Source organism: Zea mays, chromosome 9, assembly GCF_902167145.1.
Source record: "Zea mays cultivar B73 chromosome 9, Zm-B73-REFERENCE-NAM-5.0, whole genome shotgun sequence".
NCBI lineage: Eukaryota > Viridiplantae > Streptophyta > Magnoliopsida > Poales > Poaceae > Zea > Zea mays.
Window position 1 is genome coordinate 66,746,364 of NC_050104.1, and position 25,988 is coordinate 66,772,351.

Genomic DNA, 25,988 nt, shown 5'->3' on the forward strand with positions numbered 1-25,988 from the left:
GGCACATGTTTCTCAAGTTAAGCTCCATGTTCCAATTAACATTAATGATCTTGACATGAACATAAATAAAATAACAAAATAATTGGAACATGGATATAATAAAATAGTATCCCAAAACCATATAAAGCAATAGCAAAAACTACCCAAATGATTCAGGGGTAAACAAGGTAAAATGGATAAACCGACTAGGGTGACTTATTGGGTCCCATCAAAATTAAACCTATGCATTGAATAATGATAATAAAGAATATTATTGGGTAACAAAAGTGGATCAAGGGCACAACTTGTCTGGCACTTGAGATTCCAGTTACCAGGGTGATTCTTCAGATCCTCGTAACCTCGCGCTAGTCGTAGCAATACAAACAGACATGATATAGACAAAATTAACATCACACCAAACATAAGAACATACTACATAATAATGATCTACGCGTCGCTACGAGATCGTGGGATCGAGAACTACTAAGATCGGAGTTGCGATTAAGGAGTTATGATTTTATAAAAAATTTATGTGATTAAAATATTAAACTATATTATAAATTGGTTAATATAAATCATATAAGAGGTTATTCTATAAATAACTATCTCAACTTTAATCTAAGTTATAAATTGACCATATATCATATTCTAGTAGTCTATAATGATAAGCAGTTTAACCAGACTAACCAACATCGATTAACTATAGATCTAATTATAAAATAATGGGATATGTATAATAAATATTGTTAATGCATAGTAATTATTCATATGAAGCTAACGCAACTGGAACGAGTCAAATCGGAATTAGAACGATAAAGTTATGAATTTCCGAAGGTTCTATGTGCTAGGTACTAGATTAATTAGGAGATTAATTTAAATATAGTTTTCATGTCAAAACAGAGGCACTAGTTGATAAACATTAATATCACAAAATTATAGAAATTGGAATGGATCAATTTGGACTTAATATGGATTTTCTAGGAATTTTACAAGTTTCTGTAATTACTTTTGTACAAAAAATCATTCTCTAAATTGATTTCTCTGCTTTATTAATTGTTTGAACTGCGCACGCAATAAACAGAATCCTGGGGGTCTTTGCGCAAAACCTTCTAGACTCAGCGCACAGTTACTAGGGATGGCAGGTTGAATGTGTGAAAACCTAGGGTCTCTTTTAGAAAGTGCACGCGGCGAAGGGGTATCGTTAAACCTGAGCCATCCGATCAATACTGGATGCCTCGGATTAGATCCATATTTCATCGAACCGATATCGGATACGGACCGTCAGATCACCATCCAAGGGTCGGGATCTATCGACACTAGCGCTCTCGCTCACCCACACACCCGTAGATCTACGACTCTGATTTGTTTTCCCCAAAGCGATAAGCTACAATTGATCTGGGCCACTCATCAAAACATCTACGGTTCTCATTCGCTTACCCCCGGATCTAATCCCCACCGCACAATAATCAATCGGACGGTGCACGGTTCCTCACCTTTCTCTGGTCAACACAAGGTGGCGGCACAGGCCTCTACGGCGGCCTAGCCTGCCAGCGTGCACGGATTCGAAGACCTAGTGATCTTTGTGTACCACGACTCGGTGCAAGAGGAAATTGAGACACAAGCGAATCGATTAGGGGGTATCTTACAGGCAGTGGCGAAGGATTCGATGATGCCCTCGGCAGGATGCGGCAACACGACGAAGATGGTTCTCCGGCGAGCAATTCCTCTAACGCCAACCGTTAAGCTGAGCACATCGAGGCCGCCAACACCATCAACGTACCCCCAGCGAGTCGCCCAGATCCTGCGACTGAGCTCGAGCGGCGGGGTTCCCCGGTCTCTCCCATGGCGGCTTCCATCGGCTCTCTCTCTCTCTCCCTGCTGCCCTCCTGTGGTGATGAGTTCTCGGCCTCCTCTTGCTGCCACGCGCTTTGGTTGAGCGGCCCGCAGGGAGAAGGTCGCGGAGGGACCTGCTTTTATCCCAGAAGGGGGGTGGCCACCAGGCGCCAAGCTCAGATCCACACCCGCCATGCACGCTGACTCGGCTACGATTTGATTGAGATGTGGGTGATGACGACAGGGCCCCACACGCTAGAGAGCGCGTGACAGGCAAGGGAGTTGGGCCGCACGGTAGTGTAGGATTTGTGGAGTGGCTGCGGAATACCTTGGGCCAAGTGGGAGGTGATCTCGCCCAAGCGCGGGATTGCTCTTCTCTTTTCTTTTTTTTTCTATTTTAAATTTCTTGTTTTAGTTTCCTTGACATTTTCAGATTCCTATTTCAAATTCAAAACTGATTCAACTTCAAATTTCCCAGTGCAAAAGCTAAAACTAATGTGAATATGACATCTACTATTTTCAATATTATTTATTATTTTCCTTGTTATTTATTTAGGGAAGGATTAAATAGTTTCATTAAATCCCCTTTTCTTATTTTCTATTTTATTTTCATTTATACTTTGACGTCCCAAGTTTAAATTATGACTCTTTATTAAACTGTAACCCCACATATTCATTGGTATAAAATACATATAATGCATCATTTAATGAATAATCATTTAGTTGATTTTAAACCTTTCTTAGAAATTAATATCAATCATTTACTTTAGGATAATATTCCTTTCATGTTTACCAACTCGCGGATCATGGCAGATTCCCAACTACGGTGAGAAATCATCGTTCCTCCGATCGCTGTTTGTGCCCGAGGAGGATATGGACGTGTTCGTGGTACTCCGGCGAATGTAAACGGGCACTAGCCCATGCCCGGGTGGTGGTGAGGAAGCGGAACACCACGGTGGCTTCCATTCTCACCCACCGACGAACCCTCTCTCCATAGCTTGAGGGAGATAGCCAGCACCGTATCTATGGCCATGGCCGATCCGACCTCTTCGAAACAGTCGCGTGAATCTTCGGTAGGGGATAAACTCGCCAGGTGCAGCACACGTGACGGTGTCCGAGTTCTCGAGTGCGCACAGACTTCGAGGTGAGAAGATCGGTCGGAGGACCCTCCCGAGATGGATGGCGCGGCCATCAAAATTCAGCTAGGAGATCCCCATTCTGTGTAGGTGTCGCGAGGAAGAGATGGCTGACCAATGGGGCCCGCACGTAAGCGACACCAGAAAGGACAGAAGGAAAATAAAATAAAAGAATGGGGAATGGAGTGGGCTTTGTGCGGTGAGGACGTGAGGTCAAGGTGGGTCGGCTGAGTATGGTTGCTGGGCCGGCGGGGTGGAGATCCCTAGCCCAAGCGTCATTTCCTTTCCTTTTTTACTTTATGTTTTTCTTTTCTTCTTTATTTTCTTTTCTCTATTTCCTTTTTAGATTTCTAATTCAAGATTTTTAAATGCACAAGCAAGTAAAGATCCAGCATGATGCAAGTATAAGTTTGTTTATGTATTGTTCAATTATTTTATTCACAACTAATATTCATAAAAGGAATAAGTCCTTTATTTATAATATCCATTTAGGCAAATGTTTTGAGATATATAATTCATACACACAAACTAATCATTATTATTCATTTTAAGAAAATAATTTCTAAGGAATAACATCTGTTAATAGATGATTTAATGTTATAAACACATAATTCATAACAGATATTATTTCCATCAATAATAATTTAAAGGAATCCTTCTATTTGTCTAGGCTTTAGTTTGAATTTTACTTTGAAAGTTTAGATCTCAAAATTTTCTTTAACTATCAACATTACAACTTATTTATTTTAGGAAGAAAAATATTTGAAAGGTAAGGAAATCATATTTATGAATTTTTGATTCTTAATCTCTTGGGAGAATAAGTTATGAAACTCTAAATAGGATTTTGGGTGTTACAAGCTTGTAATTAGAAAATGATATGTTCATATTGCTATGGTTCATTAAAGAAAAACATTGACCGAAGATGGCACATTCGATAGTATTAGTAACAAAATAACATGTGTCAGGTGGTACTTCACTACAAGTATTTGATGCCGCTTCGGCCCGAAGCTTGCTCTAGAAGCCGGATGAGAAACTGGTAGTTTAGACTATCTCCAGCAACGTCCTCTATATACATCCTCTATATCCGTCCTTTACAGTATTCTCTAAAAGATTTCATCTCCTATATCTACTTTCTCTCCAACAACGTCCTCTAAATCACGTCCTCTATATATAAATACCTATATTAAAAATATTTTTAATTTTTTAATTTTTGTACATACGTATTTATCATACTCTCAAATATATTTTACATATTTTAGTTTTATTAAACCGGTTGTTTAAAGTATTTAAATAGATAGAGAACCGTTTAGAGAAACTCTACATATAGAGGATTCAACAACGTTCTCTAAATTTAGAGGACCGTTTAGAGGACGTTGCTGGAGGGAGTAGATGACGTCTTCGTCCTCTAAATTTAGGGTACAAGACCCTTTAGAGGGTCTTGTTGGAGCCAGCCTTAGCTTCCAGCTTTTGACCACCAGAATCTCAAAAGAAATCCAAATATTCAGACTCCAGTATAGCGTTGAGCGACGAACCCGAGTATGGCCCTGTTTGTTTCGGCTTCTGGCAGCTTCTGGCCACCAAAAGCTGCTGCGGACTGCCAAACGCTCAGCTTTTCAGCTAGCTTCTATAAAATTCGTTGGGCAAAAAACCATCCAAAATCAACATAAACACATAATCGATTGAGTCGTTGTAATAGTATGAATTCGTCACTTTCGAGATCCTGAGCCCTATGAACAATTTTATCTTCCTCCATACGTAATTGTAATGATACTCAGATTCTCTTCACAGCCAGATTCTCCCTAGCTAGATTTTCAGAAAAGCTAATTAGAAAAAAGCTAAACGAAAAACAGGATGGCTTTAGACTCCTCAATCCTCAACCCGACGCGGCGGTGTGCCCCCCTGCTTTTTTTTGGCCTCTCCTCTCCGTTGGCGACGCATACATCCGGCGAGGGAGCGGAAGAAGTCAGTAAATTCTGTCGCTCCAATCCGGACGAGGAGATGCCGCGGATCCCTCTGATCAAGTTCCCCAAGCGGAATCTGAAAGCCCCATCCGCGCCAGGTGCTCTCCGTTTTGATTACCCCAGTATTCTCCTCTTCTATAGTGTTTACTAGTCCAGTTTGTCGGAGGATTTCTCTCGATGTTTCTACCTATTCTCGATTTAATATTCATTCCTCCTTTGTTACAGTGCCGTCGCAACCCGCAGATCAGCACGCGACCCTCATGTCCCGGTTGGGTAAGAACCAGATCGCTTAGAATTTTGCTCAGCGAAGCAGTACTTGGGTGAATTCGGCTCGCCTTTTTAATTTGATTTGAGTAGTGATTTGTGAGTGTGCACACGCCTTGTGATTTGTGAGTGTGCACACGCCTAGTTACGTCTTTTATTCTGCACGAATTCGTTGATCCCTACATTGAGTTGCATCGATTTTGTGGCATATGTATGTGGGAAGGAACGTGGAGATGTGGCCTAGGGTGATGAATGGTGCAAGCCAAATGGAACCATACTTATGTTTATGTGTTCACTACTGCTAGTAGGAACTGTGTGTAGATTTGGAATTCAGATGCCAAGATGGGAGGTTTGGACCAGAGATCTATAAGGGCCTTAACTTAACAGATGGGACCCGGACTTGCTTGTGGTGATTTGTGTATGATTCATTCAACTGCATTGTTTTGCAGCTCTAGTTTGCTTTCTGTGGGCTTTGCTTGCAAAAAGGAAGGGTTGAGCTTTATCATTCGGGTCTATGGTCACTGCTGGTTATAGCAAGTGTCTACACTATTTTTTTGTTTATTGACGCCTATTAAATTTTTTGTTATAGTTGGGATAGGTGGTAGTGAGACAAATTCTTAATGTCCTTAACAAATAATGAGCGGTTCTGTATGTCAGATTCATAGAGCTATATTGTGTTCAGACTTCAGAGCAAGTTCTTAGTTGTGTTGGGTGGTCATTTGTCATAAGAACTGTGCTGTGTTCAGATGTATGGCTACTAGTGCTCAGTTGATCTTTTTAAATACTCCCTCCGTCCCAAAATAAAATCCGTTTTACCTTTTTAGTTGATTCATACAATAATTAATGTATTTGTTTTATATATCTGTCTAGATTTATTATCATCCATTTGAACATAGACATAAAAATCAAAGGCTAAAGCGACTAATATTTTGGGACGGAGGGAGTATTTGGTTTATAGAGGACACTCTGTCTCAGAATGCTCTTACTGCCGTTAACTTTTCAGTTATCAACCTTTTGCCCTTGAAATTTCAGATTATTAGAACCAGTTCCAAAACTAAAAATCTGGAAAAAACAATCTTCCTCATCTAGCATTCCCTTTGTGCTGAGGTTGCACTAGAGCATCCAGCCTCATTTGTTGCAACTTGGTGTTTGGGTGTTTCTAATTATACATAGGTCCCTTGCAGTCTTGCATAGCCACTTGTTTGCTTGCTGTGTACACCTTCATCTGATCTCAACCCAGCATCTTATGTTCTGTTTGATTTTGCACCCAAGATTGCCACCTATTAAACAGGCCAAAGTTTAGCTTGCTAGCCAAAATTATGGTCACCAAGTTTGTGGCCCTGATTTTGGTGACCTTGGCCATCAAATGAACTAAAAGCTAGCCAAAATTTCCCACCAAAACAAACTGTCCCCAAATTTGCTCAAAGTAACCAACTGTTGGCTTGTCAAATCTTTTGACACACTTGAATAACATATACTGAATGTTGCATGATGCATTTATGCCTCCCCAACCCTGTTTCCCCTTGCACAAATACCCTTCAATAATTTCTTACTATGAATTTATAGAGTGCTATATCTGGATGTTTTGTGAATTTGAATAACATGCACAGATACACTTGTCCATGTGAGATCTATGACTATTACCACGAATAACCTTACTTCTGTTTACATTTTGAATTGTTGGTAGTACTTATATTGCTAGGGGGATGAATGCATATGGTGTGTCGAATGCTTATTTAATCATCTCATAATTCTGAAGGAAAATAGTCCGCATAACAATATGTTTCTTTCATAGGGGCTAAAGCAGAGGCACCATCTTCTGGAGGGATTAAAAATTACCGCTTTAGTTCAGATGTGCCTTCCCCACCGTCGCATACTGCTGTAGGAGGTCAAGCTTCACTCCTTCCTAAGCGTAAACCTCTGACTGAAGAAGAGATTGAGGCTATTATGGTATGCCTTTTGTTCACAGAAGCTGAATATGAATGCAATGCTATGTTTGTTCTTAGCATCTGGTTTATTGAATTAATTCATTTTGTTTGATTTCAATCCATATAAATTATACACCAAATTTGCATATTGTTTGTAATGTTACCATTTGGCATGCATGGAACTTATAGGCAAAAGTACAATCTTAATGCTAATGGCAAAATGCATGCTTAATCTAGATGGAAAAACTTAGTTTATTGCTTAAAATCTTGTCATCTTAATGCCTAAAGTTGCGAAAGGGCCTCTAGCCGAGTCGGTTAGGTGGTTTGAGTAGCACTCCTTAGGTTCTGAGTTCGACTCCTCGTGGGAGGGAATTTTCAGGCCGTGGTTAAAAAAAAATCCCCTCGTAGACACATATAAAATACATCCATCAAGTCTTTGATGAATCCATCATTGGCCTAAAATGAATTTTATTTTGATACAGAGGGAGTAAAATATAATACTGACCAGAGAAGTTAACTCCATTTGTGCCCATGTCAAGACCATGGAAATTTGACATTTTCTCAATGCCTGAAAAACTATTGATATTGTAACTGTGTATTAAACCATGCTTTCAATGCCACTTCCCCTTAAATCAATCTTTATCTTGCTTTCCAATAATGGTCATGCTTATTTTTTTACCTTGACAGGCTCCCACTTTTACTACTAGTGATTTTACTTTGAGATCTGTGCATATAGAAATGGGACAAATTTCTTATCTGCTATTACAAATTTGCAAAATCCTGTTGCCTGCTTGACAAAGTGTATGTCTGTTTTCCGGGCCACACAATACAAAAAATCACTAGTAAATGGCTAGGAACTATTTTAACATTAAGAAAAGATGTTTTCCTAGAAACTTTCGAAGTGAAACCTTCGCTTCGCCCCAACAACTAAGGACAAGGTCATCCCCTAGCAGCACTGTCATTCTACAACACATTCGAGAAGATGCTATCTTGTGGGTAGGGGTGTAATCGGATCGAATACAAACGGATTTCACTGAAACCATATTTGTTTTCATATTTTTCTTCGGATTCGAATTCGAATACGGATAACTTCGGATTCGAATACAAATACGGATATTCTCGGATGCAAATACGGATAGATGTGTGTCGAATACAGAACTTGTCGGACACGGATAACATCGGTAGTGAATATTTTTGTCGGATACCGAGTAATACATCATTCGACACATCCTAGTAGTATAGACTAATAAACAGCTAAACACAACAAGACACAACTACAGTCTATATTGAAGCAATTGCATCTTACTAGAAAACTTAAGAATAAACAATTACAAATGTCATCCGAAAAGGATTTACAAATGAAATTTATTTCCAAGATTGTCTATATCTAAAGAAATCCAAGCATCCTAAATAATGCATACGACATACCAGGAATACTACTGATTACTGAAGTACTACTACTGGAGTCTAGACAGACCTAAACATGCTGATCAGATTACAAAGTTCTGCACTAACAGAACATGGAACAAATACTTTAAGGATCACAACTAGTAGTATACCCGCTATAGCTTCAAAACTAGTAGCCGTCGCCCACCGCTTGCCGTCGTAGATTGTCGGTTCTACAGTCAGCACGACTTTGATACCATTTATGTCACACCCGGTTTTGGAAGGCAAACCAAATGCGAACTATGTACGTGCTAAGATCAGAAATTCACGTACACAACGATTACATAACTGAACATCATCGCACGGTGCTCGAATAAAACATAAAGTAGTACTTTATTACATCACGATGTTAGGGACACCCACATAGTCATTAACTTAAACAATAATCAAAGTGCTAAAGAGAAACACAGCAAAGATAAGACCTTCACAGGCAACTGATTGAAGGTTTGCCGCTAATCTACTCTAGAACTCATCGACGTCCTGAAACTCCTGAAAGTCTTCCGCATGGCCTTCATCTTCTCCTGAGCAGGGGTTGCAATGGGACAACCTGGTGTTTAGTGTTTAAGCAAGGGTGAGTACACATCAACGTACTCAGCAAATGTCCCATTTGACTAAAGTGGATTAGCTGTATGTGGGGTGAAGCTCAAAGCAGTTGCTTTTAGTTCGTCAGGTATTTATTATTAGTAGAAGCCAAGTTTTAGCAATAACCCCAAATTATTATCCCAAAAGAGTACCCCCTTAGAGAGGAACTACAAAAGGATCCATAATTATAATCATCATTAAACCATCATCATAAAGGTGTCTGAAATATCTCTAATCAAAGGAGCTCCCAAGGCCGCTCATAACCGTGAGCACGGCTGATATACCAGTTTCTAACCCTTTGCAGAGGTCGCACACTTTACGCACGAGCCGTGATCCCCCTTTTTTGCCTCAGGTTGTACAGACCCTTAAACACTCCTAAGGTGAGTCGGCAAGGTTTCACTACGTAGCCTTTACAAAAATTTCCTAGAGGTCATAGCTGCCCGTTAGGTTTCTCCAATTTGATAAACACAGTACCTCTCCCCACAGGAAGGGTGACTAACAAAAGCAGAACGAAAGAATCTCGGCACCCAAGCCTCGACAGAGCAAGTACTATGCCTGGACCCCATTAACGGCAAGACGACGAAGCAGACTACACCTCAAGTTCCTCTAATTAATCAGCTAAGGGCGTCCCATACCACCCTCATGGTTGTACTGTTTTCTTGGGTGATCATCCAACGAATAGGTCCTTATGGAGAGACACTCGGGAAACAATCCGAGTCCCCTTTAGTGCCACAAGTTCATCATCATATCCAGAATAACATCATCGTATCATAAAGTATTCTCATCATGTTTATTGATTAAAGCAAAGCACTAGCATGATATTAATCATAATAGCTCAACGCAAAAAGGTAATTCAAGGACAGGATAACAGAGAACTAGTCAAATCCTTAGAATGGCGGTGAACGACGGCGACTCCTCCATGACGTGCGCACGGGCCTGGGTTGGGGCGAGGGTTATGCGGACTTGCAAATGAGGGAGGGGGAGAGGGAGTGGGGCTTTGGGGGTTTCAAGTGGCCGTGGGTGGGGTGGTTCCGAGCACGATGTGGGCGCGGGGCCTCTTTGTGCGCGCGGCTTGAGCGGGGGGAGGCGGTTAAGCGGGAGAGCGTGCAGGACTAACAGGCGAGGTCCGCGGGTCAACGGGATAGGGCGCGCGCGGGGGTTGCGGGCGACGACACCGACAAGGCGGGCCCAGCTGGCAGAGAGAGAAGACGGAAGCGGGCTCGCGAGCGAGTGGGGCGGCGCCGACAGGCGGGACCCACCGCGCAGAGAGAGGGGAGGCGCAGGCGCACGTGGGTGGGCTGGTTGGGTCGAAAGGCCGATGGAAAGGGGTTCCTGGGCTTCTTTCCTTTTTCTTTTATTTCTGTATTTTGTTTTCCTTTCCTTTTTATTTTCTCCTTTGGACTCAAATCCAAATATGCCACAAACTCAAATTAGAACACCTCAAGCATATGCATCAAACAAAAGTAAACTTTGGGGTTTAGCATGATGCAACATTTCATACTTACTTGGAATTTTGACTACTAGAGTATAATTACTTTTTCAAATAAAAATAACTAGTTAACCACTCCTCTACTATAGGAAAGAGAAAAAGGAATGGAGAGAGAAAAGAGAGGTAACACCTGAATTTGGTGGATATTAGAGAAGAAATTTTATACTCCCAAATTCAGGGTGTTACAACTGCGCCCGCCTGCCGTCGTATGGCTGTCTGCCAGTCCGCCCACAAGCCGGACTAGAGACAAGTAGGCAGGAGTCTGTGCACTGCTGGGCTGGGCCATTGGCCTTGGGAACTTGGACATGGCTACATGGGTGTCACACCCGGTTTTAGAAGGTAAACCGAATGCGAACCATGTACGTGCCAGTATCAGTTATTCACGTACACAGCAGTTACATAATATGGACATCATCACACAGTGCTCAAAATAGTATTAATAAGGGAAATAGTCGATTACATCATACGTCTGAGACGTCCATATAGTTCTTACAATAAATCAAAGTGCGGAAAAGAAACGTATATAAACGCGGCCTTCACAGGCAGCCGACTGGGGGTTGCCGCTAACCCACACCTAGAACTCGTCGTAGTCTTGGAACTCCTGGAAGTCTCCTTCCACAACTTCGTCTTCGCCTGAGCAGTGGTTGCAATGCTGACAACCTGGGGGGGGTTTGGTGTGTAGAGCAAGGGTGAGTACACATCAACATACTCAGCAAGTATCCTGTTTGGCTGTAGTGGACTAGCTGTATGTGGGGATAAGTCAAGCAGTTGCTTTTAGTTGGTCAGATTATTACTTACTAGTAGAAAGCCAAGTTTTAGCATTAACCCAAGTTATTAACCCAAACGTACTCCTTTCCAAACGGAAAGAGTACCACTTACCAGCACCATAGTCATAACCAAAACCATCAATCTCATAACCACCTGTACCAAAGTATCTCTGATCAAGTACCACTAATCACTGGAGCTCCCTTGGCCGCTCATAACCGCGAGCACGACTGATATATCAGTTTTCAAACACTCTGCAGAGGTTGTGCACTTTACCCACAAGCCGTGATTCCCATTCTGCCCGGAGATCATGACTCTCCATTGATCACTACCAAGGTGACCCAGCAGGGCATCACTACGTAGCCTTTACAAAGATTCCCCGGGGCTGTAGTCACCCGTTAGGTTTCCTAAATGCACCGCACTCCTCCCCAAGGGGCGAACCCAAACTTGGCAGAGCGAGCCGCATACACCGAGCCCCATTGACGGCACGACGGCTAAGTGAACTACACCCCGGATCCTCTAATTATTCAGCTAAGGGCACCCCATTCCACCCTCATGGTTGCACTGTTTTCCCGGGCGGTCATCCATAGAACAGGTCCTTACGGAGAGGCACTCGAGAAACCGCTCGAGCCCCCTTGATGACCACAAGTACCACATCATAATAAGAGAAGGGAAAAACAGCGTATCATAGATATTCTCATCATGTTCATTGATTAGAGTTAAGCAATAGCATAAAGCTAAACAGTAATAATCCAACCCAGATAGGTAAACAAGGACATGGATAACAAAAGCTAATCAATCCTTAGTCATAAATGTGTAAAGCGGGAGGTGAATTAAATAATGAGTAGGACATAGATAGGTCAAGGGACACTTGCCTCCACCAAACGACTGCTGCTCAGGGGCTTCTCCTGCGGGTTCCTCGGGCTCTTCAACCGGATCGTTCTCTATGCGAGCGCAAACATACATACATCCACATATTTAATACCAAAGAACAGTACACCATACAATAGAATGCAATAAGTAAACAGACGTTCTACGCAGGCTCGCGAGTACGGTTAAGAGAGAAAGAGGAAAAGACAGTCGAGAAACGATAACGTTACATGATTATAAATTAACCACTCGCTTAATGGAAGGAAATTTAATGTAGACACTATGTTTAGCGTAAAGTAAAGTCATGTTTCATGTCTAATTATTATAAGCAGGTGGAGATAAATAAAAGGATGGTCGCGCGGCGAGACGCGCGACAAAGCTCTCTAAAACAAATTAAGAAGTTAACGACTCGTCGCGCGACCGAGCACGCAACGAGACACTTTGCCTTAGTTAAGAGGAGACGTTAAGCGTCGCGCGACGAAGCGCACGACGGCATACGTCGACTAAACTGAGTCCAAAGTGGAACGTCGCGTGAATACACACGCGGCGCTACACCTTAAACAACCTGAAACAAAAATGGATCGTCGCGCGACGAAGCGCACGACGCAACACAAGATAGAATCTGAATTTAGACAAATCCGTCGCGCGGCGAAGCGCGCGACGCAACACGCTAATTAACGAATAATCACCGCGAGCGCGGGCGAGCGAAGATACGGTCGGGCGAGGCCGGGACGGGGGAACGGGCGGGCGAGCTGGGGCCAGGGCGGTTGAACCGGCCAGGGGCGGGGGCGCGCGGGCGAGCGGGGCTCGCCGCGCCGCGGGAGGGCGCCGGGCCACCACGGCCGGCCGAGCCGAGGGGCGGGGCCGCGCGCAGGGGCCGGGGACGGGCAGGGGGCGAGGCCGAGCGCCGCCGGGGGCCGGGGTGGGGCCGCGCGAGGGGAGGCCGGGGACGGGCGCCGCCGCGCCGGGGAGGGCCGAGCGGGGGCCGAACGCCGCCGGGGAGGGAGGGGGAGGGGCCGAGCGGGGGGCCGAGCGGGGGCCGAGCGCCGCCGGGGAGGGGTCGAGCGCCGCCGGGGCGAGGGAGGCCGGGCGGGGGCCGCGCCGCCGCGCCGAGGAGGCCGAGCGGGGGCCGCGCCGAGGGGCCGAGCGGGGAGGCCGAGCGGGGGGCCGAGCGCCACCGCGCCGAGGGAGGCCGGGCGGGCGAGGCCGCCGGGGAGGGAGGGGGGAGGGGCCGAGCGCCGCCGGGGAGGGAGGCCGGGGACGGGGAGCCGAGCGCCGCCGCGGGAGGGAGGCCGGGCGGGCGAGCCGGGGGCGGGCGCCGAGCGCCGCCGCGGGGAGGGCCGAGCGAGCGGGCAGGGGCGTCGCCGCGGGGAGGGGCCGAGCGGGCGGGCAGGGGCGCCGCCGCGCCGGGCAGGGACGGGGTCGGGCGCGGGCAGGGGGAAGAGGGAGGGCGCGCGCGCGGGGAAGAAGAGGAGGGAGAGGGAGAGAGAGAGAAGAGAAGGGGAGGGGAGGGGAGCTCACCTCGGGGTCCAAAATCCGGTGATCGCCGTCTCCAAATCCTAGGGCACCACGAGGAGAGAGAGGTGGAAGAGGGAGAGGAGAGGTTGTTGCGCGGGAGATCCAAATGAGAGAGAGAGAGGGGAGGGGGGCGCATGGGGGGGTTTTGGGCGCCAGGGGCGCGCAGGCCGGGGCGGGCCGGGCCGGTTGGGCTGGACTAGGTTGGGCTGGGCCGGGCCACTTCGCGGATCGAAAACCCACGACGAGCGCGACCACTAAACGGAATTAAATCGCGAACCGAAATCCGGAACGGAACGAGACGAACATTCAACATCAGACAAAGAAATGTGCTTCGGCATGATGCAACACCCATGAGACTTAGGTTTTGGTTTATACACGACACGGACACCCGTCGCTATACTGGTTTGAAATTGGGAAGAAAGAGCAAACGGGGAAAGAGAAAAGAGAGTAACGCCCGAATTTGGTGAGAGAAAAGAAGAAAAAATTCTACCCCACCAAATTCAGGGCGTTACAAACCTATCCCCCTTAAAAGAATCTCGCCCTCGAGATTTAGGGTTGGCTAGCAAAGAGCTCAGGGTATTTAGCCATCAGATCATCTTCACGCTCCCAGGTTGCTTCTTCCTCAGAGTGATGATCCCATCTGACTTTGCACATTCTGATGGTCTTTCTTCGGGTGATTCGGTCTGCAACCTCAAGGATCTGCACTGGCTTCTCAACGTAGGTCAAGTCCTCCTGGACTTTAAGACCTTCCACTGGCAACTGCTCTTCTGGCACACGCAAGCACTTCTTCAACTGAGACACATGAAAGACATCATGCACAGCAGACAAATTCTCTGGCAAACTGAGCTGATAGGCCACTTCTCCACGTCTTGCAAGAATCTGATACAGACCAATGTAGCGGGGTGCTAGCTTGCCTTTCACTCCGAATCTTCTGACTCCTCTGATCGGTGACACTTTCAGATAGACGAAGTCTCCGACTTCGAAACTCAGCTCTCTTCTTCTTGTGTCTGCATAGCTTCGCTGCCTCGATTGCGCTATCTTTAGATTCTCTCGGACCATCTTGATGTTCTCTTCGGCTTCAAGCAAAATGTCTGGCCCAAACACTTGCTTTTCTCCAGGCTGATCTCATTGCAACGGAGTTCTGCAATTCCTTCCATAGAGCGCCTGAAATGGTGACATCTTCAAACTGGCCTGGTAACTGTTGTTATAGGAAAACTCTGCATAAGGTAATCCCTTATCCCATCCGGATTGATCTTGCAACGCACAGGCTCTCAACATATCTTCAAGAATTTGGTTGGTTCTTTCGGTCTGGCCATCTGTCTGCGGATGATAAGCTGAACTGAAATTCAGATGCGTGCCCAAAGCTTCATGCAACTGCTGCCAGAAATGAGAGGTGAACTGCGTTCCTCTGTCTGACACTATCTTCTTTGTCACACCATGAAGACAAACGATCCGAGACATATACAATTCTGCCAATACTGCACTGCTGTAGTTGGTCTTGACAGGTATGAAGTGGGCTGACTTGGTCAAGCGGTCCACTACTACCCAGATGGAATCGTAGCCGGCTCGAGTGCGAGGCAATCCGACTATGAAATCCATACCAATTTATCCCATTTCCACTGAGGGATCTGCAACGGTTGCAACAATCCAGCAGGTCTCTGGTGTTTTGCCTTAATTCTTCGGCAACTATCGCACATAGCCACATGCTCTGCGATTTCCCTCTTCATTCCGTACCACCAGAATTTCTTCTTCAGATCCTGATACATCTTCTCACTGCCAGGGTGAATCGAATAGGCTGTCTCGTGAGCTTCCTTGAGAATCAACTCCCGAATGGACTGGACATTGGGAACACACAAGCGGTCTTTAAACCATATTACACCTTCTGCATCTTCTCGAAAATCTTTGCCTTTGCCATCTAGAATCAGTCGCCGGATCTCACTGATTTTCTCATCATTCTTCTGCGCTTCTTTGATTTCGCGCTCCAAGGTAGGTTCCAACTCAACTGTGACTCCTCGCGAATTGTTCAGAAATCCGAGACTCAACTTGTCGAACTCCTTGGCCAACTCATAAGGCATCGGACGAGCGACCATAAGATTGACTTGATTCTTTCTGCTCAAAGCATCTGCCACTACGTTTGCTTTGCCTGGATGGTAATGGATCTCCAACTCATAGTCTTTGATCAACTCTAACCATCTTCGTTGCCTCATGTTCAACTCTGACTGAGTGAATATGTACTTCAGACTCTTGTGGTCTGTGTAAACATTGCATCTCTGTCCATACAGGTAATGCCTCCATGTCTTCAGTGCATGAACCACTGCTGCCAACTCTACATCATGGATTGGGTAATTCTTCTCATGAACCTTCAGCTGTCGGGACGAGTAAGCCACAACTCTTCCCTCTTGCATCAACACACATCCCAAACCTGTGTAACAAGCATCACAATACACCGAAAAGGGCTTGTGCACATCAGGCAAGACTAGGACAGACGCTGTAGTCAACTTCTCTTTCAGCGCTTCAAAGGCCTCTTGGCATTTCTGGGTCCACTTGAACTCAACTTTGTTGCCTAGCAACGCTGTCATTGGTTTCGCAATCTTCGAAAACCCTTCAATGAATCGCCGATAATATCCGGCCATTCCAATGAAACTCTTGATTCCTCTAGCATCTGTTGGCGCTTTCCAGTTCAAAATGTCTGCCACTTTCTTCGGATCCACAGCCAATCCTTCTTTGTTGATTATGTGACCCAAGAACAGGACTTCATTGATCCAGAATTCACACTTGCTCAACTTTACATACAACTGGTGCTCTCGCAATCTCTGCAACACCATCCTCAAATGATCTGCGTGCTCTTCTTCGCTTTGAGAATAAACCAGAATGTCATCAATGAATACCACCACAAACTTATCAAGGTAATCCATGAATACACTGTTCATCAAGTTCATGAAGAATGCGGGCGCATTGGTCAAACCAAAAGACATCACTGTGAACTCATACAACCCATACTTGGAAATGAATGCCGTCTTCGGAATGTCCGAAGGTCGGATCCTGAGCTGATGATAACCTGACCTCAGATCAATCTTGGAGAACATGCTGGCTCCTCTCAACTGGTCGAACAGATCTTCTATTCTGGGCAAGGGATACTTGTTCTTGATCGTGACCTCATTCAAAGCTCGATAATCGATGCACATCCTCTTAGTGCCATCTTTCTTCTCCACAAATAGGACAGGGGCGGCCCAAGGCGAGGTGCTTGGCCGGATGTAACCTTTCTCTGACAGCTTATCAATTTGCTTCTTAAGCTCATTCAACTCTGGTCCAGATATTTTGTAAGCTCTCTTGAAGATAGGGGCGGTTCCAGGAAGAAGCTCTATGGCAAACTCAACTTTCCGCTCTGGTGGCATACCCGGTAAGTCCTTTGGAAACACATCTGGGAACTCAGACACAACCTTGATCCTCTCAATTGGGTCTGCTTCCCTGCTATCAACAGCTATCTGATAACAACTTCCTTTCTTTGGCTCAGGCGGGACTAACTCGGTCACCACTTCCTCTCCTAGTGGGGACACCAACTTAATGGTCCTTTTATCACAACTGATAACTGCCTGATACTTATCTAGCCAATTCATCCCTAGGATGACATCTATTCCCTGAGTACCCATTACTATAAGGTTGGCGGGAAACGCTATCCCCCTTATTTCCACACTTATATTCAAACAAATGCTATCGGCTCGAATTCTACCACCGGCTGAATCAATTTGAATGGGGGTTGACATGGTAGTAATTGGAAGATTATGTGCTTCTACCCATGATGCAGTAATGAAAAAATGTGTTGCTCCAGTATCAAATAACACTTCGACAATATGGGAGTCGACTGGGAACATACCTACTATCATGCCGGGGGTCTCCTGAACTGCTTCAGCCTCCAAGTGGTTCAACCTTCCATGATTATAGCGCGGCTGAGAGCGATTGCCTGCTCCAGGCTGAGGCACATTCTGCTTTGCTGGGGCATTGGGGCCTAACTGCTGCTGGGCTGCCTTCTTCGGACATTGCATCACCCAGTGGCCTTGCTCTCCACAGTGGAAACATGCCCTGTTTCCAACCTGAGCTGGTGCTGCCTGACTGTTCTGCTGGTTTGCTGGGGCAGGAAGGCGAGGTGCTTGTTGATTCTGCCTCTGAAACTGACCTCCTGACTGATTGCTCTGACGGTTCTGGTACTGATGCTGAGGATACTGCCTTTGGAACTGCTGATGCTGTTGAGGTGGACGCTGGTTCTGCTTGAACTGCTGAGGTTGATTGCCTGAGAAACGAGGACGATTGCTGCTTCCAGGCTGGGGTCCACTGATCTTGCGCTTACGATCTTCCATCTCCTTGCGCTTTCTCTCTGTCATGATTGCTCTGTCAATCAGGTGCTGGAATGTCGGGAAGGTGTGATTCATCAGTTGGTACTGCAGAGGGTCAACCAAGCCTCTCAGGAAACGGTACTGCCGCTTGACATCGGTGTTGACATCTTCAGGAGCATAGCGAGACAATTGCAGAAACTTGTCCCGGTACTCACTGACAGACAATGGCCCTTGCTTGAGGGCCAGGAACTCCTCCTTCTTCACAGTCATCAGACCTGCAGGGACATGGTACTGACGAAAGCTACCTCTAAACTCTTCCCAGGTGATAGCGTCAGGATGGGCATGGGTGGCGAGGTAAGACTCCCACCATGATTGGGCTGCTCCTCTCAACAGACGGGGACCATACAGAACTTTCTCCCTGTCATCGCACTGAGCGGTATGCAACTCCCGCTCCACAGTGCGCAACCAATCTTCAGCATCCATGTGGTCAGAAGAATGAGCAAACGTTGGCGGATGACCTCTCATGAATTCAGCACGCTTGTCTCTGGGCATCTGAGGCATCTGAGGCTGAGGTGGGGCCTGCTGCTGCTGCTGCTGCTGAATGGCGGCCAAAGTCTGACCGATGGCTTGAACTGCCTGAGTCTGCATCAGAAACATCTGCTCGATGGACATCGGGGGCGGGGGCGGCAGGTGCTGCTGCTGGGGCACCTCCTCCTGTTGAGCGGCTCGCTCCTGCTGAGCACGCCTTCCTCCTCTGCGCCTGTTCTCTGACATCTGCAGAATGCAACCACACATCAGAACTGATCTGGCAAATCTTGCAGCATAAGAAAAGAGAATAGAGTTCTTCAATAGCACTGAACAGATGAGCATCTTCACTGATTTCCAACACAGACCACACAGCTTCTCAGATAAAGAGGAAAGTGGAATGAAAGGTTTCCCAACTATATAACTAACTCCATTAACATAATAGATAAACCAAAATGCAGGGGATACCCACACTCTGGTAACAGTCATTACAAAGATCCAAACCAAACATAGTTCATCATGACAAACATAAATGCACAGGATATAGCAAACTACCCTGTCTAACTAAGACTAACTAAGACTGAGACTAACGCTAAGACTGAAGCTTCTACGTATATATTTCGTATTAATTACAAGATCCAACTCTAACGATCTATGGTTCTAGAGTTATCTTGGTCTTGCAGTCGGGGTTGCCATAAGACTGGTGTCCACGCTGAGGTGAGCGGTACGGGTGCTGAGTCCCGACGGGAGCGGGGGAACCACCATCCAGGTGACGACGTTCCGCGCGCTCAGCCCGCAGCAGGGCGATCTCAGCACGAGCCCTACTCAGCTCGTCTAATGCATGGTCCAGCTCCGTGTTTAGCACGACGGCTAGGTTGACTGTGCTGCTCAACCTAAGATTGCCCTCACCGACAGGTGAGACAATCGCGCCTCCTGTGCTGCCAGATGGACGGCGGGGGTAATACTTCAGGTCAAGACCGTCAGCTGCCCCACCGAAAACCGAGCAGTAGTGCGAAAGCGCACGCCGTGCAGCATCTTGCATGGCTGCCTCAGCTGAGTCCCGCTCAGAGATAGAATAGTGCTCTGAACAGGCCTCTGCACCCTGGAGACTGTTCTCCGGGCAGCGCACCAAGCAAGTCGCCTCCCAGCGGTCCGGGTAGACCCCGCGACTGTGCTGGTAGACCACACAGCGATACTCGACGGACCAAGTATGCCGGTTAAATGCCCGACGTAGCAGGGTGTCGAGCGCATCATGGAAGTGACACCCGCGAGCAGCGTCGCGAGTGATGGGTCGAGCAACCCATCCTTCCGGCTCAAGGTTAGCAGAGAAGTCGGTGTCGTGGCTCGAGCTGTCGTCGCCACCTCCGTCGTCTGGGTCTCCTCCAGCAGCTACTCCAGAAGCTGGGGCGCCCAGTGGTGGTGCAGGGGGCGGCTCCAGAGGAAGCACAGGGGAGCAGCTCTTCACAGACTCTATCTCCTGTTGGAGCGAGAAGGAAGAGCCCTGCTGCTCCTGTCGTCGACGCTCCTGCTCCTCACGCAGGCGGTGGTGTAGTCTCTCCAAGTGGCTGGACTGTCCGGCCACGGGACGGCGAAGCGGACGCTCAGCAAGGCGGGAGGGTAAGAAGGGGATGACTGACTTTCGTGCAGTGTGTCTAAGTCGAGCCATCTACAAAAGACATCGCAAGCAAAAGGGTGAGAACAGAATTAATATGACCAGCAAATAATGAATCATAAGTAAATGAAGGATTAGAATAAAACATGATTTTCAGCAAGGTATAATATATAGTAGAACATAGGTTTGGTCGGTATGACCAACTTTTGAAGGGATATCAAAGTCAAGGCAGAGACAGAGGTCTATAGTCCTTAGAACGACCATTCTACTCTAGGTTAGCGGTTCTACAGTCAGCACGGCTTTGATACCACTTATGTCACACCCGGTTTTAGAAGGTAAACCGAATGCGAACCATGTACGTGCCAGGATCAGTTATTCACGTACACAGCAGTTACATAATATGGACATCATCACACAGTGCTCAAAATAGTATTAATAAGGGAAATAGTCGATTACATCATACGTCTGAGACGTCCATATAGTTCTTACAATAAATCAAAGTGCGGAAAAGAAACGTAGATAAACGCGGCCTTCACAGGCAGCCGACTGGGGGTTGCCGCTAACCCACACCTAGAACTCGTCGTAGTCTTGGAACTCCTGGAAGTCTCCTTCCACAGCTTCGTCTTCGCCTGAGCAGTGGTTGCAATGCTGACAACCTGGGGGGGGGGGGGGTTTGGTGTGTAGAGCAAGGGTGAGTACACATCAACATACTCAGCAAGTATCCTGTTTGGCTGTAGTGGACTAGCTGTATGTGGGGATAAGTCAAGCAGTTGCTTTTAGTTGGTCAGATTATTACTTACTAGTAGAAAGCCAAGTTTTAGCATTAACCCAAGTTATTAACCCAAACGTACTCCTTTCCAAACGGAAAGAGTACCACTTACCAGCACCATAGTCATAACCAAAACCATCAATCTCATAACCACCTGTACCAAAGTATCTCTGATCAAGTACCACTAATCACTGGAGCTCCCTTGGCCGCTCATAACCGCGAGCACGGCTGATATATCAGTTTTCAAACACTCTGCAGAGGTTGTGCACTTTACCCACAAGCCGTGATTCCCATTCTGCCCGGAGATCATGACTCTCCATTGATCACTACCAAGGTGACCCAGCAGGGCATCACTACGTAGCCTTTACAAAGATTCCCCGGGGCTGTAGTCACCCGTTAGGTTTCCTAAATGCACCGCACTCCTCCCCAAGGGGCGAACCCAAACTTGGCAGAGCGAGCCGCATACACCGAGCCCCATTGACGGCACGACGGCTAAGTGAACTACACCCCGGATCCTCTAATTATTCAGCTAAGGGCACCCCATTCCACCCTCATGGTTGCACTGTTTTCCCGGGCGGTCATCCATAGAACAGGTCCTTACGGAGAGGCACTCGAGAAACCGCTCGAGCCCCCTTGATGACCACAAGTACCACATCATAATAAGAGAAGGGAAAAACAGCGTATCATAGATATTCTCATCATGTTCATTGATTAGAGTTAAGCAATAGCATAAAGCTAAACAGTAATAATCCAACCCAGATAGGTAAACAAGGACATGGATAACAAAAGCTAATCAATCCTTAGTCATAAATGTGTAAAGCGGGAGGTGAATTAAATAATGAGTAGGACATAGATAGGTCAAGGGACACTTGCCTCCACCAAACGACTGCTGCTCAGGGGCTTCTCCTGCGGGTTCCTCGGGCTCTTCAACCGGATCGTTCTCTATGCGAGCGCAAACATACATACATCCACATATTTAATACCAAAGAACAGTACACCATACAATAGAATGCAATAAGTAAACAGACGTTCTACGCAGGCTCGCGAGTACGGTTAAGAGAGAAAGAGGAAAAGACAGTCGAGAAACGATAACGTTACATGATTATAAATTAACCACTCGCTTAATGGAAGGAAATTTAATGTAGACACTATGTTTAGCGTAAAGTAAAGTCATGTTTCATGTCTAATTATTATAAGCAGGTGGAGATAAATAAAAGGATGGTCGCGCGGCGAGACGCGCGACAAAGCTCTCTAAAACAAATTAAGAAGTTAACGACTCGTCGCGCGACCGAGCACGCAACGAGACACTTTGCCTTAGTTAAGAGGAGACGTTAAGCGTCGCGCGACGAAGCGCACGACGGCATACGTCGACTAAACTGAGTCCAAAGTGGAACGTCGCGTGAATACACACGCGGCGCTACACCTTAAACAACCTGAAACAAAAATGGATCGTCGCGCGACGAAGCGCACGACGCAACACAAGATAGAATCTGAATTTAGACAAATCCGTCGCGCGGCGAAGCGCGCGACGCAACACGCTAATTAACGAATAATCACCGCGAGCGCGGGCGAGCGAAGATACGGTCGGGCGAGGCCGGGACGGGGGAACGGGCGGGCGAGCTGGGGCCAGGGCGGTTGAACCGGCCAGGGGCGGGGGCGCGCGGGCGAGCGGGGCTCGCCGCGCCGCGGGAGGGCGCCGGGCCACCACGGCCGGCCGAGCCGAGGGGCGGGGCCGCGCGCAGGGGCCGGGGACGGGCAGGGGGCGAGGCCGAGCGCCGCCGGGGGCCGGGGTGGGGCCGCGCGAGGGGAGGCCGGGGACGGGCGCCGCCGCGCCGGGGAGGGCCGAGCGGGGGCCGAACGCCGCCGGGGAGGGAGGGGGAGGGGCGGAGCGGGGGGCCGAGCGGGGGCCGAGCGCCGCCGGGGAGGCCGGGCGGGGCCGAGCGCCGCCGGGGAGGGGTCGAGCGCCGCCGGGGCGAGGGAGGCCGGGCGGGGGCCGCGCCGAGGGGCCGAGCGGGGGCCGCGCCGAGGGGCCGAGCGGGGGCCGCGCCGCCGCGCCGAGGGGCCGAGCGGGGAGGCCGAGCGGGGGGCCAAGCGCCACCGCGCCGAGGGAGGCCGGACGGGCGAGGCCGCGGGGGAGGGAGGGGGGAGGGGCCGAGCGCCGCCGGGGAGGGAGACCGGGCGGGCGCCGCCGGGGAGGGAGGGCGGGGACGGGGAGCCGAGCGCCGCCGCGGGAGGGAGGCCGGGCGGGCGAGCCGGGGGCGTGCGCCGAGCGCCGCCGCGGGGAGGGCCGAGCGGGCGGGCAGGGGCGCCGCCGCGGGGAGGGGCCGAGCGGGCGGGCAGGGGCGCCGCCGCGCCGGGCAGGGACGGGGTCGGGCGCGGGCAGGGGGAAGAGGGAGGGCGCGCGCGCGGGGAAGAAGAGGAGGGAGAGGGAGAGAGAGAGAAGAGAAGGGGAGGGGAGGGGAGCTCACCTCGGGGTCCAAAATCCGGTGATCGCCGTCTCCAAATCCTAGGGCACCACGGGGAGAGAGAGGTGGAAGAGGGAGAGGAGAGGTTGTTGCGCGGGAGATCCAAATGAGAGAGAGAGAGGGGAGGGGGGCGCATGGGGGGGTTTTGGGCGCCAGGGGCGCGCAGGCCGGGGCGGGCCGGGCCGGTTGGGCTGGGCTGGACTAGGTTGGGCTGGGCCGGGCCACTTCGCGGATCGAAAACCCACGACGAGCGCGACCACTAAACGGAATTAAATCGCGAACCGAAATCCGGAACGGAACGAGACGAACATTCAACATCAGACAAAGAAATGTGCTTCGGCATGATGCAACACCCATGAGACTTAGGTTTTGGTTTATACACGACACGGACACCCGTCGCTATACTGGTTTGAAATTGGGAAGAAAGAGCAAACGTGGAAAGAGAAAAGAAAGTAACGCCCGAATTTGGTGAGAGAAAAGAAGAAAAAATTCTACCCCCCAAATTCAGGGCGTTACAATGGGTCTTACCGTGAGTGAGCTGAGTCAAGTTGAGACATGGGCCTATTGATGAGAGTGGAGTTGAGAGTTGAGACATGGACCGGATAATTTCCGAATAGTTGGTCGGATATATCCGAGAAAATTTACTGATATTCGATATCCGACGGATATCAGTCCTACCATATACGTATCCGCTATCTGAACTAAAATATTCGTATCTGAATCCGAAATCCGAAAAACGAACGGATATCCTAAAAATCTATCCAACCGAATAATTAGGCCTTTCGGACGGTCGAATGCTCAAATAATATCCATACCGTTTACACCCCTACTTGTGGGGCATGGCTGGGGCAAAATCTCTCAGAAGTTTGTGGCCTTAGGCCTTAGGCTTCTATGGAATCTGCTGGGTGTTGTGATGTGTGTGGAGGCCTTTGGTGGTGGTGTGTATATGTTTTCTTGGTTGCTTGTATAGCGCCTTGTACTTGGTCTTCTTAAGACCTTTTCTTGTCTTCTTAATATAAAAAATACGCAGCTCTCCTGCGTATTCTAGAAAAAGATGTTTTTCCTTCCCATATCTCCTTTGTATTGCGTGAACACTATTAGCATGATTTTGGGGTTTTAACAGATCCAATCAGTATTGAGAAGCGGCCAAACTATGGGCGTGTTTGGCATGGCTCTGCTCCACCCCAGAGCAGCTCTACTCCAAAACTCTGGGTGGAGCAGCTCTGCTCCAGAGTTTAGATTGTTTCTCATAACCGGTGGCAGTGGCGGGTAAATAACTCCAAACTCCATGACTAAGGTGTTTTTTGGAGTTTTCGGAGTAGCAAAAGAGGTACTCCAAAATTTTGTACTGTAGCTCCAAAAACTCCATAGAGTTTACAACTCTGGAGTTAGGGTGTTTGGCATGCTCTGGCGAGCTCCTCCTTGGAGTTTTGCTCTGGAGCCATGCCAAACAGGCCCTAAATTAATACATTTCTCTTTTAGTAACACATTTTTCTTTTTTTTAACAATACATATTTAGATATACTCCACCATGATCAATGTTTACAAATCGTAATAGAACCTAGTCGCCATGGGACCGACCAGGTGATTAATCATGATTAGTCATCAACCTGTCCGATTAGTCGAGCCTAGTCGATCTTAGTCGTCCATATAGTCGTCCTATATATCAGGACATACCTACTATACTATATATACTATATAGCATACACAATTAAGCAAGCATCAAGGCTACATTAGTGTTTACCTGGTGATTTACTCGTGAGAGTTGTTTTCTGCTGTCATGTGGGGTCACCACTACCAGCGTCGGCCACGCGACCAGCAGCAGATCAGGGCGCAGGAATAGCTAGCAGTTGCTAGTAGCTAGAAAATAGGAGATTTGTTTAGAAGATAAGCTCACGACCAGCAACATATCAGAGCTGTCTGCTGCTAGCAAATAGGGATACATTGTTAGGAAGTTGTTTACGAAGATAAGTATAGAGAATAAATAGGAGTTGGTTAGGCTGTCCTGGCTATATATAAAGTAGGCGACTGTTTTAATAAGGCAAGCAATAATTTCCTATCTCCTGTCTCCTATTGTTCCTCTCCAATCTCACCTCCACAATTGGGTTACCAGGCAAAATCCCTAGGGCCTTTGCTGACCGCGACTAAGAGCTCCGTAGTCGGGGCCCTGCTGTCTTGGGCATTGGAGTCCTTGACAACCTGGTATCACGAATTCACGATCCAGTCGATCCTCCGATCCTCTGACCCACATACGCCCAGCCCACATGCCACACCAACTACCATGCCACGCCATCAACAGCAGACCTCGCAGCCCTCATCACCAAGCTGACTGCAACCGTCGAGACGCTGCAGGCCAAGTTCGACGCACTGGAACAACGCCCCAACGACACATCCGCGTCCGGCTCCCGCATCATGCATGGAGGCGACCACCACAGCGACAGTCCACCACGTTTCCAGAAGATGGACTTTCCCAAGTTCGACGGAAGTCTGACCCCTGGCGTTCATAAACCGGTGT

At 47.9% G+C, this 25,988-nt stretch overlaps 1 protein-coding gene across 2 annotated transcripts in view; it reads left to right on the plus strand.

Annotated features, from left to right (window-relative positions):
* Positions 1–4,800: 4,800 nt before the first annotated feature.
* Positions 4,801–25,988, plus strand: part of LOC100275762 (uncharacterized) — a 36,687-nt gene continuing 15,499 nt past the window's right edge. The window contains exons 1-4 of one of the 2 annotated variants that reach the window (XM_035962178.1): positions 4,801–5,007; positions 5,135–5,182; positions 6,969–7,123; positions 24,597–24,803. In XM_035962178.1, coding sequence (XP_035818071.1) covers positions 4,947–5,007; positions 5,135–5,182; positions 6,969–7,123; positions 24,597–24,746 — 414 coding nt within the window. In that variant the 5' untranslated portion in view covers positions 4,801–4,946 and the 3' untranslated portion in view covers positions 24,747–24,803. The remainder of the gene's footprint in view (positions 5,008–5,134; positions 5,183–6,968; positions 7,124–24,596; positions 24,804–25,988) is intronic. The other variant, NM_001352590.1, reaches the window with a different exon arrangement.